The following is a 15,425-nucleotide window of genomic DNA, read 5'->3' on the forward strand; positions in this document are numbered from 1 at the left end:
TGCAGTATAGCTGTATAAATACCATGTATGAATATATAAATATGCAGTATAAATATATTAGTACTATGTGTGAATACATTAATATGCAGTATAGCTGTATAAATACCATGTATGAATATATAAATATGCAGTATAAATATATAAGTACTATGTGTGAATACCTAAATATGCAGTATAGCTGTATAAATACCATGTATGAATATATAAATATGCAGTATAAATATATAAGTACTATGTGTGAATACATAAATATGCAGTATAGCTGTATAAATACCATGTATGAATATATAAATATGCAGTATAAATATATAAATACCATGTGTGAATACCTCAATATGCAGTATAACTATATGAATAGCATGTATAAATATACAAACATGCAGTATAAATACATAGGTGCTATGTATGAATATACATCATTATGCAGTATAAATACACAAATATATGTGTGTATTGAGGAGAAGAAATATTGATTTACACTAAGAAGCATCAAATGGATCGTCTTCCTCATGAAAAATGTCAAGAAAAAGTTGAGGAGTGTAAAGAATAAAAGAGGAAGTGATTATTTGACATGAAGTACATGTTTACATCTGTGTCGTCATGGCGACTGCATGCTAACAGCACGCTAACAGGTTGTTAGCTCAGTGGCGCGTGAGGTTACAAGTGTTTCCCCTGCACCACACACTCACACACACACGCACACACACACACACACACACACACACACACACGCTCACACACACACACACACACGCACACACACACACTTTGTAGTCAAGGTCATTGTGTGTTTTGTACACACACCAGTACAAACACACAATCATGTACACACAACAGCTTCACATCCTGGCTCAACATCACACTGCTTGGGGGGGAGGGGGGAGGCAACACAACACTACGGTACTACACACACATTGTACTACACACACATTGTACTACACACACATTGTAGTACGCACACAGTGTGCATACTAAAGGTGCAAAGTGGACACACACATTGTAGTACACACACAGTGTGCGTACTAAAAGTGAAAAGTGTACACACACACATTGTGTGGGGGAAGAGCAGAAAAGAGAGACGGCAGATCAACTGGTCTAAAAAGGAGTTTATTTAAAGGCTAGAGTATACAAATGAGGTATATATAGGTCTATACAGTATAGGTATATATGTATATAGGTATATAAAGGTATATTAAGTATAGTTATATATATATATATATATATATATATATATATATATATATATATATATATATATATATATATATATATATATATATATATATATATATATATATATATATATATATATAGGTATATATGTATATAAGTATGTAAATATATATACAGTATAGGTATATATGTATATAAGTATATAAATATATATACAGTATAGGTATATATATATATCTATATAGGTATATAAAGGTATATAAAGTATAGGTATATAGGTATATATATAGGTATATAGGTATATAAAGGTATATACAGTATAGGTATATTTATAGGTATATATGTATATAAAGGTATATACAGTATAGGTATATATATATATATATATATATATATATATATATATATATATATATATATATATATATATATATATATATATATATATATATATATATATAGGTATATATGTATATAAAGGTATATACAGTATAGTATATATATATATATATATATATATATATATATATATATATATATATATATATATATATATTTATATAGGTATATATGTACATAGGTATATAAAGGTATATACAGTATAAGTATATATATATATAGGTATATACGTATATAGGTATATCAAGTTATATACGTTATATACAGTATAGGTTTATAGGTATACAAAGTTATATGGCCTAGTGGTTAGAGTGTCCGGCCTGAGAAGGGTAGGTTGTGAGTTCAAACCCCGGCCGAGTCATACCAAAGACTATAAAAATGGGAGCCATTACCTTCCTGCTTGGCACTCAGCATCAAGGCTTGGAATTGAGGGTTAAATCACCAAAAATGATTCCCGGGGGCGGGCACCGCTGCTGCTCACTGCTCCCCTCAACTCCCAGGGGGTGATCAAGGGTGATGGGTCAAATGCAGAGGACACATTTCACCACACCTAATGTGTGTGTGTGTGTGTGTGTGTGTGTGTGTGTGTGTGTGTGTGTGTGTGTGTGTGTGTGTGTGTGTGTGTGTGTGTGTGTGTGGTGTGTGTGTGTGTGTGTGTGTGTGTGTGTGTGGGTGACAAGTTGAGGGGATCATTTAATTATGATGCGTTCAAGAGTCTTACAGCCTGTGGGAAGAAGCTGTTACAGAACCTGGAGGTTCTGCTTCGGAGGCTGCGGAACCTCTTTCTAGAGTCCAGCAGTGACAACAGTCCTTGGTGGGGGTGGGAGGAGTCTGCAGATTTTCTGAGCCCTGGTCAGGCAGCGGCTTTTTGCTATCTCCTGGATAGGAGGAAGAGGAGTCCTGGTGATCTTTTCCGCCGTCCTCACCACTCTCTGGAGAGACTTCCAGTCTGAGGCCCTGCAGGTCCAGTCCAGTCTGAGGCCCTGCAGGTCCAGTCCAGTCTGAGGCCCTGCAGGTCCAGTCCAGTCTGAGGCCCTGCAGGTCCAGTCCAGATGGAGATGCTGGTGGCTGCTGCTGACGAGGGCGACAGGTGATTAGATAACAAGCCCCAGCTGGGTAATCTACTCACCTGCCGCTGACTTCGAGGCCGGTCCTTACACACCTCGCTCCGTGGCAGGCCCGCAGACCACGCCCCCTCCACAATACACTTTATACACACTATTTACACTTTTGTAGTACACTTTTGTAGTACATGTTAAAAGTACAGTCTTGTGGTAGTAGAAAGTATTTGTGTTGTTGTGTGAGGTTTGTGTGTTTGTGTGTCAGGATGCAGACGGGCTACAACAAGGTGTTCGCTAGCGATGAGGCAGCGGCGTCCAGGAAGCAGCGCTACGTACGCAAGGAAGGAAACTGCGAGGTGGTTTTCCGCCACGTGCCGGCAGAGTGGCTCCTGTTCGTGACGGACATCTTCACCACGCTGGTGGAGATCCGCTGGAGGGTGATGTTCCTCCTCTTCGCCCTGTCCTACATCTTGTCCTGGCTCTTCTTCGGGATCCTCTTCTGGGTCATCGCTCTGGCTCACGGGGACACGCAGGACCCCAAGACGGCGCCGTGCGTCTACGAGGTGCGCAGCTTCACCGCCGCCTTCCTCTTCTCGCTGGAGACGCAGACCACCATCGGCTACGGCGCCAGGGGGATGTCGGAGAACTGCACGGCGGCCATCTTGGTGGTCACCGTTCAGGACGTGGTCAGCTGCCTGATCGACACCTTCGTCATCGGGGTCGCCGTGTCCAAGATGGCGTCCGCCAGGAAGCGAGCGCAGACGGTGGGCTTCAGCAGCTGCGCTGTCATCAACCTCCGCGACGGCCACCTGTGTCTCTCCTGGAGGGTGGGTGACTTCCGCCGCCACCACCTGGTGGAGGGCACGGCACGCGCTCAGATCGTGCGCTCCGCCGTGCACGCCACCGGCAAGGTGGACATGACCTACGAGGACCTTCGCCTCCAGCAGCCGGACATCGTCCTGGTCACGCCCACCACCATCTGCCACCGCATCGCCGCCAGGAGCCCGCTCTACGGGATGAGTCCGGCCCAGCTGCGGCGCTCCGACTTGGAGGTGGTGGTGTCCTTCACCTACACCGACGACAGCACGGGAACGCTGCACCAGAGCCGCACCTCCTACACGCCGCACGACATCCTCTGGGGACACGTCTTCCAGGAGATGATCCGCGCCGGCAGGAGGCGCTACACCGTGGACTACGTCCTCTTCCACCAGACCGCCAAGGTGCTGATGCCCGAGCTCAGCGCTCAGGCCTTCGAGCTCAAGAAGCGCTCGCCGCGGCCGGGCTCGTCTCCCGACTCACGTCGCCCCGGCAACCTACTCCACCCGCCCGTGGTGACGGTGCGGTCGGCGAAGGAAGACCGCCGAGCGGAGACCATCTCACACCCTCACGTGCTAACACCATCTGACATGCTAATGCCACCTGTTGGCCTAACACCATCTGACATGCTAACGCCGCCTGTTGTGCTAATGCCGCCTGACATGCTAATGCCACCTGTTGGCCTAACACCATCTCACATGCTAACGCCGCCTGTTGCGCTAATGCCGCCTGACATGCTAATGCCACCTGTTGGCCTAACACCATCCCACATGCTAACGCCGCCAGTCGCACTGATGTCACCTGACATGCTAACATCGCCTGTTGCGCTAATGCCACCTGATGCCACACGCAGAGAAATGTGACGCCTCACTTAGCCAAGATGAACACCAGCACCTGACATGCTAGCACCACCTGTTACGCTAACACCATCCGACATGCTAATATCACCTGTTACGCTAACACCATCCGACATGCTAATATCACCTGTTACGCTAACACCATCTGACATGCTAGCACCATCTGTTACGCTAACACCATCCGACATGCTAATATCACCTGTTGCGCTCACACCATCTGACATGCTAGCACCACCTGTTACGCTCACAACATCTGACATGCTAATATCACCTGTTGCGCTCACACCATCTGACATGCTAATATCACCTGTTGCACTCACACCATCTGAAATGCTAGCACCACCTGTTACGCTCACACCATCTGACATGCTAATATCACCTGTTGCACTCACACCATCTGACATGCTAATATCACCTGTTGCACTCACACCATCTGAAATGCTAGCACCACCTGTTACGCTCACACCATCTGACATGCTAATATCACCTGTTGCGCTCACACCATCTGACATGCTAATATCACCTGTTGCACTCACACCATCTGAAATGCTAGCACCACCTGTTACGCTCACACCATCTGACATGCTAATATCACCTGTTGCACTCACACCATCTGACATGCTAATATCACCTGTTGCACTCACACCATCTGAAATGCTAGCACCACCTGTTACGCTCACAACATCTGACATGCTAATATCACCTGTTGCGCTCACACCATCTGACTTGCTAATATCACCTGTTGCACTCACACCATCTGAAATGCTAGCACCACCTGTTACGCTCACACCATCTGACATGCTAATATCACCTGTTGCGCTCACACCATCTGAAATGCTAATATCACCTGTTGTGCTAACACCATCTGACTTGCTAACGCCGCCTGTTGCGCTAACACCATCTGACATGCTGACACCATCTGTTGCGCTAACACCATCTGACATGCTAACACCATCTGTTTCGCTAACACCATCTGACATGCTAACACCATCTGTTGCGCTAACACCATCTGACATGCTAACACCATCTGTTGCGCTAACACCATCTGACATGCTAATATCACCTGTTGTGCTAACACCATCTGACTTGCTAACGCCGCCTGTTGCGCTAACACCATCTGACATGCTAACACCATCTGTTGCGCTAACACCATCTGATATGCCTGTTGCATTAACGCCACATGACATGCTAACACCACCTGTTGCGCTGACATGCAAATGGCGCCTGTTGGGCTAATGCCATCAGACATGCTAACGCTACCTGTTGCGCTAATGCCACCTGGTTGGACACAACGATATATAGCCAGGATGGAAGTGTAACGTTAGCATTAGCCACTTAGCACGAATGAAGAGTTGTCACATCGTTTTGGTGTTGCGGACAGCATTGGTCCAGGTCAAAGGTCAACATGCTGATGAAGATGAGGATGATGAAGAGTGTGTTGACAGCAAACATAAGATGATCTAAGATAAGTAGGACAGGAAGTGTGTTAGCAGTCAATAAAGTCACAATGTTGATAGCAAAACATGAAATGGCTGCAGGATTTCACAATAAAAGCATGAAAGCTGAGTCAGAAGTTGATCAATCAGAATGTTGAACAGTACTTCTTAGACCACATCCTCAGGTCCTAACATGAAGACCTGCAAAACAGAAACCTTGGGAAGGGACCTGAGATCTAGGACCTGCTTCTGGGAGCAGGACTGTCATGGACTTGTTACAGGAACAGACTCAGCTAGCACCTCCTCCAGACTGCTACCTGCCCAGAAGTGATACAGTCCAGCTGGTGTGTTTGATATCACAACCTTCTAGTCTGAGTCAGGAGTCCAGCTGGTGTGTTTGATATCACAACCTTCTAGTCCGAGTCAGGAGTCCAGCAGGTGTGTTTGATATCACAACCTTCTAGTCCGAGTCAGGAGTCCAGCAGGTGTGTTTGATATCACAACCTTCTAGTCCGAGTCAGGAGTCCAGCAGGTGTGTTTGATATCACAACCTTCTAGTCCGAGTCAGGAGTCCAGCAGGTGTGTTTGATATCACAACCTTCTAGTCCGAGTCAGGAGTCCAGCAGGTGTGTTTGATATCACAACCTTCTAGTCCGAATCAGGAGTCCAGCAGGTGTGTTTGATATCACAACCTTCTAGTCCGAGTCAGGAGTCCAGCAGGTGTGTTTGATATCACAACCTTCTAGTCCGAGTCAGGAGTCCAGCTGGTGTGTTTGATATCACAACCTTCTAGTCCGAGTCAGGAGTCCAGCAGGTGTGTTTGATATCACAACCTTCTAGTCCGAGTCAGGAGTCCAGCAGGTGTGTTTGATATCACAACCTTCTAGTCCGAGTCAGGAGTCCAGCAGGTGTGTTTGATATCACAACCTTCTAGTCCGAGTCAGGAGTCCAGCTGGTGTGTTTGATATCACAACCTTCTAGTCCGAGTCAGGAGTCCAGCAGGTGTGTTTGATATCACAACCTTCTAGTCCGAGTCAGGAGTCCAGCTGGTGTGTTTGATATCACAACCTTCTAGTCCGAGTCAGGAGTCCAGCAGGTGTGTTTGATATCACAACCTTCTAGTCCGAGTCAGGAGTCCAGCAGGTGTGTTTGATATCACAACCTTCTAGTCCGAGTCAGGAGTCCAGCAGGTGTGTTTGATATCACAACCTTCTAGTCCGAGTCAGGAGTCCAGCAGGTGTGTTTGATATCACAACCTTCTAGTCCGAGTCAGGAGTCCAGCAGGTGTGTTTGATATCACAACCTTCTAGTCCGAGTCAGGAGTCCAGCTGGTGTGTTTGATATCACAACCTTCTAGTCCGAGTCAGGAGTCCAGCAGGTGTGTTTGATATCACAACCTTCTAGTCCGAGTCAGGAGTCCAGCAGGTGTGTTTGATATCACAACCTTCTAGTCCGAGTCAGGAGTCCAGCAGGTGTGTTTGATATCACAACCTTCTAGTCCGAGTCAGGAGTCCAGCAGGTGTGTTTGATATCACAACCTTCTAGTCCGAGTCAGGAGTCCAGCAGGTGTGTTTGATATCACAACCTTCTAGTCCGAGTCAGGAGTCCAGCAGGTGTGTTTGATATCACAACCTTCTAGTCCGAGTCAGGAGTCCAGCAGGTGTGTTTGATATCACAACCTTCTAGTCCGAGTCAGGAGTCCAGCAGGTGTGTTTGATATCACAACCTTCTAGTCTGAGTCAGGAGTCCAGCTGGTGTGTTTGATATCACAACCTTCTAGTCCGAGTCAGGAGTCCAGCAGGTGTGTTTGATATCACAACCTTCTAGTCCGAGTCAGGAGTCCAGCTGGTGTGTTTGATATCACAACCTTCTAGTCCGAGTCAGGAGTCCAGCAGGTGTGTTTGATATCACAACCTTCTAGTCCGAGTCAGGAGTCCAGCAGGTGTGTTTGATATCACAACCTTCTAGTCCGAGTCAGGAGTCCAGCAGGTGTGTTTGATATCACAACCTTCTAGTCCGAGTCAGGAGTCCAGCTGGTGTGTTTGATATCACAACCTTCTAGTCCGAGTCAGGAGTCCAGCAGGTGTGTTTGATATCACAACCTTCTAGTCCGAGTCAGGAGTCCAGCTGGTGTGTTTGATATCACAACCTTCTAGTCCGAGTCAGGAGTCCAGCAGGTGTGTTTGATATCACAACCTTCTAGTCCGAGTCAGGAGTCCAGCAGGTGTGTTTGATATCACAACCTTCTAGTCCGAGTCAGGAGTCCAGCAGGTGTGTTTGATATCACAACCTTCTAGTCCGAGTCAGGAGTCCAGCAGGTGTGTTTGATATCACAACCTTGTAGTCCGAGTCAGGAGTCCAGTAGGTGTGTTTGATATCACAACCTTCTAGTCCGAGTCAGGAGTCCAGCAGGTGTGTTTGATATCACAACCTTCTAGTCTGAGTCAGGAGTCCAGCTGGTGTGTTTGATATCACAACCTTCTAGTCCGAGTCAGGAGTCCAGCAGGTGTGTTTGATATCACAACCTTCTAGTCCGAGTCAGGAGTCCAGCTGGTGTGTTTGATATCACAACCTTCTAGTCCGAGTCAGGAGTCCAGCAGGTGTGTTTGATATCACAACCTTCTAGTCCGAGTCAGGAGTCCAGCAGGTGTGTTTGATATCACAACCTTCTAGTCCGAGTCAGGAGTCCAGCAGGTGTGTTTGATATCACAACCTTCTAGTCCGAGTCAGGAGTCCAGCTGGTGTGTTTGATATCACAACCTTCTAGTCCGAGTCAGGAGTCCAGCAGGTGTGTTTGATATCACAACCTTCTAGTCCGAGTCAGGAGTCCAGCAGGTGTGTTTGATATCACAACCTTCTAGTCCGAGTCAGGAGTCCAGCAGGTGTGTTTGATATCACAACCTTCTAGTCCGAGTCAGGAGTCCAGCAGGTGTGTTTGATATCACAACCTTCTAGTCCGAGTCAGGAGTCCAGCAGGTGTGTTTGATATCACAACCTTGTAGTCCGGGTCAGGAGTCCAGCAGGTGTGTTTGATATCACAACCTTCTAGTCCAAGTCAGGAGTCCAGCTGGTGTGTTTGATATCACAACCTTCTAGTCCGAGTCAGGAGCCTAGCAGGTGTGTTTGATATCACAATCTTCTAGTCCGAGTCAGGAGTCCAGCAGGTGTGTTTGATATCACAACCTTGTAGTCCGAGTCAGGAGTCCAGCTGGTGTGTTTGATATCACAACCTTCTAGTCCGAGTCAGGAGTCCAGCAGGTGTGTTTGATATCACAACCTTCTAGTCCGAGTCAGGAGTCCAGCAGGTGTGTTTGATATCACAACCTTCTAGTCCGAGTCAGGAGTCCAGCAGGTGTGTTTGATATCACAACCTTGTAGTCCGAGTCAGGAGTCCAGCTGGTGTGTTTGATATCACAACCTTCTAGTCCGAGTCAGGAGTCCAGCAGGTGTGTTTGATATCACAACCTTCTAGTCCGAGTCAGGAGTCCAGCAGGTGTGTTTGATATCACAACCTTCTAGTCCGAGTCAGGAGTCCAGCAGGTGTGTTTGATATCACAACCTTGTAGTCCGGGTCAGGAGTCCAGCAGGTGTGTTTGATATCACAACCTTCTAGTCCAAGTCAGGAGTCCAGCTGGTGTGTTTGATATCACAACCTTCTAGTCCGAGTCAGGAGCCTAGCAGGTGTGTTTGATATCACAATCTTCTAGTCCGAGTCAGGAGTCCAGCAGGTGTGTTTGATATCACAACCTTGTAGTCCGAGTCAGGAGTCCAGCTGGTGTGTTTGATATCACAACCTTCTAGTCCGAGTCAGGAGTCCAGCAGGTGTGTTTGATATCACAACCTTGTAGTCCGAGTCAGGAGTCCAGCAGGTGTTGGACATGAGGGACATGAGAATGTTAGGTCACAGTAATCAAGAGCAGACGTAACGGGAACATGAATGATAACTTTGGAGGCGATGAAGCATCAAAGATCACCTGCTGAAACTCATTGGCTGCAGGTGTGCTAGCGTAGCTCCGCCCCCGGACTGGGAAGACCAGGTAATGCAACAGAGAGCAGATACTGTAGGGGGCAGCAGAGCAGCCAACACACATAACGGTTACATTATCATGTTCTCATGTCACATTATCATGTTCTCATGTCACATTATCATATTTTCATGTCACATTATCATATTCTCATGTCACATTATCACAGTCTCATGTCACATTATTATTTTCTCTTTTCACATTATCATATTATCATATCACATCATGAAATTCTCATGTCACATTATCATATTCTCATGTCACATTATTACATTGTCATGTCACATTATTATATTCTCATGTCACATTATCATATTCTCATGTCACATTATCATATCCTCATGTCACATTATCATATCCTCATGTCACATTATCATATTCTCATGTCACATTATTACATTGTCATGTCACATTATCATATTCTCATGTCACATTATTATATTGTAATTTCACATTATCATATTCTCATGTCACAATATTACATTCTGATGTCACATTATGACATTCTCATGTCACATTATCATATTCTCATGTCACATTATTACATTCTCATGTCACATTATTATATTCTCATGTCACATTATCATATTCTCATGTCACATTATCATATTCGCATGTCACATTATGACATTCTCATGTCACATTATCATATTCGCATGTTACATTACCACATTGGTATGTCACATTATTATAGTCTCATGTCACATTATTACATTTTCATGTCACATTATTATATTCTCATGTCACATTATTACATTATCATGTCACATTCTTATATATTCTCACGTCACATTATTACATTTTCATGTCACATTATCATATTCCCATGTCACAATATTACATTCTGATGTCACATTATGACATTCTCATGTCACATTATCATATTCTCATGTCACATTATTACATTCTCATGTCACATTATCATATTCTCATGTCACATTATTACATTATCATATTCGCATGTCACATTACTACATTCTCATGTCACATTATCATATTATCTTGTCACATTGTCATATTTGCATGTGAAATTATTACATTCTCATGTCACATTATCATTTTCTCATGTCACATTATCACATTCTCATGTCACATAATCATATTCTCATGTCACATTAATACATTCTCATGTCACATTATCATATTCTCATGTCACATTATTATATTGTAATGTCACATTATTATATTCTCATGTCACAATATTACATTCTGATGTCACATTATGAAATTCTCATGTCACATTATCATATTCTCATGTCACATTATTACATTCTCATGTCACATTATTATATTGTAATGTCACATTATTATATTCTCATGTCACAATATTACATTCTGATGTCACATTATGAAATTCTCATGTCACATTATCATGTCACATTATTACATTCTCATGTCACATTATTACATTATCATGTCATATTATCATATTCGCATGTCACATTATTACATTCTCATGTCACATTATCATATTCGCATGTCACATTATCACATTGGTATGTCACATTATTATATTCTCATGTCACATTATTATATTTTCATGTCACATTATTACATTCTCATGTCACATTATTATATTCTCATGTCACATTATTATATTCTCATGTCACATTATTATATTCTTATGTCACATTATCATATTATCATGTCACATTATCATATTCGCATGTCACATTATTACATTCTCATGTCACATTATTATATTCTCATGTCACATTATCATATTCGCATGTCACATTATTACATTCTCATGTCACATTATCATATTCGCATGTCACATTATCATATTCTCATGTCACATTATTACATTCTCATGTCACATTATTATATTCTCATGTCACATTATCATATTCGCATGTCACATTATTACATTCTCATGTCACATTATTACATTATCATGTCATATTATCATATTCGCATGTCACATTATTATATTCTCATGTCACATTAGTATATTCTTATGTCACATTATCATATTATCATGTCACATTATCATATTCGCATGTCACATTATTACATTCTCATGTCACATTATTATATTCTCATGTCACATTATCATATTCGCATGTCACATTATTACATTCTCATGTCACATTATCATATTCGCATGTCACATTATCATATTCTCATGTCACATTATTACATTCTCATGTCACATTATTATATTCTCATGTCACATTATTATATTCTCATGTCACATTATTATATTCTTATGTCACATTATCATATTATCATGTCACATTATCATATTCGCATGTCACATTATTACATTCTCATGTCACATTATTATATTCTCATGTCACATTATCATATTCGCATGTCACATTATTACATTCTCATGTCACATTATCATATTCGCATGTCACATTATCATATTCTCATGTCACATTATTACATTCTCATGTCACATTATTATATTCTCATGTCACATTATCATATTCGCATGTCACATTATTACATTCTCATGTCACATTATTACATTATCATGTCATATCATATTCGCATGTCACATTATTATATTGTAATGTCACATTATTATATTCTCATGTCACAATATTACATTCTGATGTCACATAATGACATTCTCATGTCACATTATCATATTCTCATGTCACATTATTATATTGTAATGTCACATTATTATATTCTCATGTCACAATATTACATTCTGATGTCACATTATGACATTCTCATGTCACATTATCATATTCTCATGTCACATTATTACATTCTTATGTCACATTATTACATTATCATGTCATATTATCATATTCGCATGTCACATTATTACATTCTCATGTCACATTATCATATTCGCATGTCACATTATCACATTGGTATGTCACATTATTATATTCTCATGTCACATTATTATATTTTCATGTCACATTATTACATTCTCATGTCACATTATTATATTCTCATGTCACATTATTATATTCTCATGTCACATTATTATATTATCATGTCACATTATTATATTCTTATGTCACATTATCATATTATCATGTCACATTATCATATTCGCATATCACATTATTACATTCTCATGTCACATTATTATATTCTCATGTCACATTATCATATTCGCATGTCACATTATTACATTCTCATGTCACATTATCATATTCGCATGTCACATTATCATATTCTCATGTCACATTATTACATTCTCATGTCACATTATTATATTCTCATGTCACATTATCATATTCGCATGTCACATTATTACATTCTCATGTCACATTATCACATTGATATGTCACATTATCATATTCTCATGTCACATTATTATACTGTAATTTCACATTATCATATTCTCATGTCACAATATTACATTCTGATGTCACATTATGACATTCTCATGTCACATTATCATATTCTCATGTCACATTATTACATTATCATGTCACATTATCATATTCTCATGTCACATTATTACATTCTCATGTCACATTATTATATTCTCATGTCACATTATCATATTCGCATGTCACATTATTACATTCTCATGTCACATTATCATATTTGCATGTCACATTATCATATTCTCATGTCACATTATTACATTCTCATGTCACATTATTATATTCTCATGTCACATTATCATATTCGCATGTCACATTATTACATTCTCATGTCACATTATCATAATCTCATGTCACATTATTACATTATCATATTCGCATGTCAAATTATTACATTCTCATGTCACATTATCATATTATCATGTCACATTATCATATTTGCATGTGACATTATTACATTCTCATGTCACATTATCATTTTCTCATGTCACATTATCACATTCTCATATCACATAATCCTATTCTCATGTCACATTAATACATTCTCATGTCACGTTATCATATTCTCATGTCACATTATTATATTCTCATGTCACAATATTACATTCTGATGTCACGTTATGACATTCTCATGTCACATTATCATATTTTCATGTCACATTATTATATTCTCATGTCACATTATCATATTCTCATGTCACATTATCATATTCGCATGTCACATTATTACATTCTCATGTCACATTATCATTTTCTCATGTCACATTATTACATTCTCATGTCACATTATTACATTATCATATTCGCATGTCACATTATTACATTCTCATGTCACATTATCATATTATCATGTCACATTATCATATTTGCATGTGACATTATTACATTCTCATGTCACATTATCATTTTCTCATGTCACATTATCACATTCTCATGTCACATAATCCTATTCTCATGTCATATTAATACATTCTCATGTCACATTATCATATTCTCATGTCACATTATTATATTGTAATGTCACATTATTATATTCTCAATTCACATTATCATATTCTCATGTCACATTATCATATCCTCATGTCACATTATCATATCCTCATGTCACATTATCATATTCTCACGTCACATTATTACATTGTCATGTCACATTATCATATTCTCATGTCACATTATTATGTTGTAATTTCACATTATCATATTCTCATGTCACAATATTACATTCTGATGTCACATTATGACATTCTCATGTCACATTATCATATTCTCATGTCACATTATTACATTCTCATGTCACATTATCATATTGTCATGTCACATTATCATATTCGCATGTCACATTATGACATTCTCATGTCACATTATCATATTCGCATGTTACATTACCACATTGGTATGTCACATTATTATAGTCTCATGTCACATTATTACATTTTCATGTCACATTATTATATTCTCATGTCACATTATTACATTATCATGTCACATTATTATATTCTCATGTCACATTATTACATTTTCATGTCACATTATCATATTCTCATGACACAATATTACATTCTGATGTCACATTATGACATTCTCATGTCACATTATCATATTCTCATGTCACATTATTACATTCTCATGTCACATTATCATATTCTCATGTCACATTATTACATTATCATATTCACATGTCACATTACTACATTCTCATGTCACATTATCATATTATCTTGTCACATTGTCATATTTGCATGTGAAATTATTACATTCTCATGTCACATTATCATTTTCTCTTGTCACATTATCACATTCTCTTGTCACATAATCATATTCTCATGTCACATTAATACATTCTCATGTCACATTATCATATTCTCATGTCACATTATTATATTGTAATGTCACATTATTATATTCTCATGTCACAATATTACATTCTGATGTCACATTATGACATTCTCATGTCACATTATCATATTCTCATGTCACATTATTATATTGTAATGTCACATTATTATATTCTCATGTCACAATATTACATTCTGATGTCACATTATTATATTCTCATGTCACATTATCATATTCTCATGTCACATTATTACATTATCATGTCACATTATCATATTCGCATGTCACATTATTACATTCTCATGTCACATTATCATATTCGCATGTCACATTATCACATTGGTATGTCACATTATTATATTCTCATGTCACATTATCATATTCTCATGTCACATTATTACATTATCATGTCACATTATCATATTCGCATGTCACATTATTACATTCTCATGTCACATTATCATATTCGCATGTCACATTTTCACATTGGTATGTCACATTATTATATTCTCAT

General features: G+C 40.0%; 1 protein-coding gene across 1 annotated transcript in view; it reads left to right on the forward strand.

The window, feature by feature from the left end:
• Window positions 1-4,315, forward strand: part of LOC133638866 (inward rectifier potassium channel 16-like) — a 7,400-nt gene extending 3,085 nt beyond the window's left edge. The window contains exon 3 of the mRNA XM_062031864.1: window positions 2,899-4,315. Within this exon, the coding sequence (XP_061887848.1) occupies window positions 2,900-4,312 (1,413 nt within the window). The 5' untranslated portion in view covers window position 2,899 and the 3' untranslated portion in view covers window positions 4,313-4,315. The remainder of the gene's footprint in view (window positions 1-2,898) is intronic.
• The last annotated feature ends 11,110 nt before the right edge of the window (window positions 4,316-15,425 follow it).

Source organism: Entelurus aequoreus, linkage group LG21 (assembly GCF_033978785.1).
Source record: "Entelurus aequoreus isolate RoL-2023_Sb linkage group LG21, RoL_Eaeq_v1.1, whole genome shotgun sequence".
Taxonomy (NCBI): domain Eukaryota; kingdom Metazoa; phylum Chordata; class Actinopteri; order Syngnathiformes; family Syngnathidae; genus Entelurus; species Entelurus aequoreus.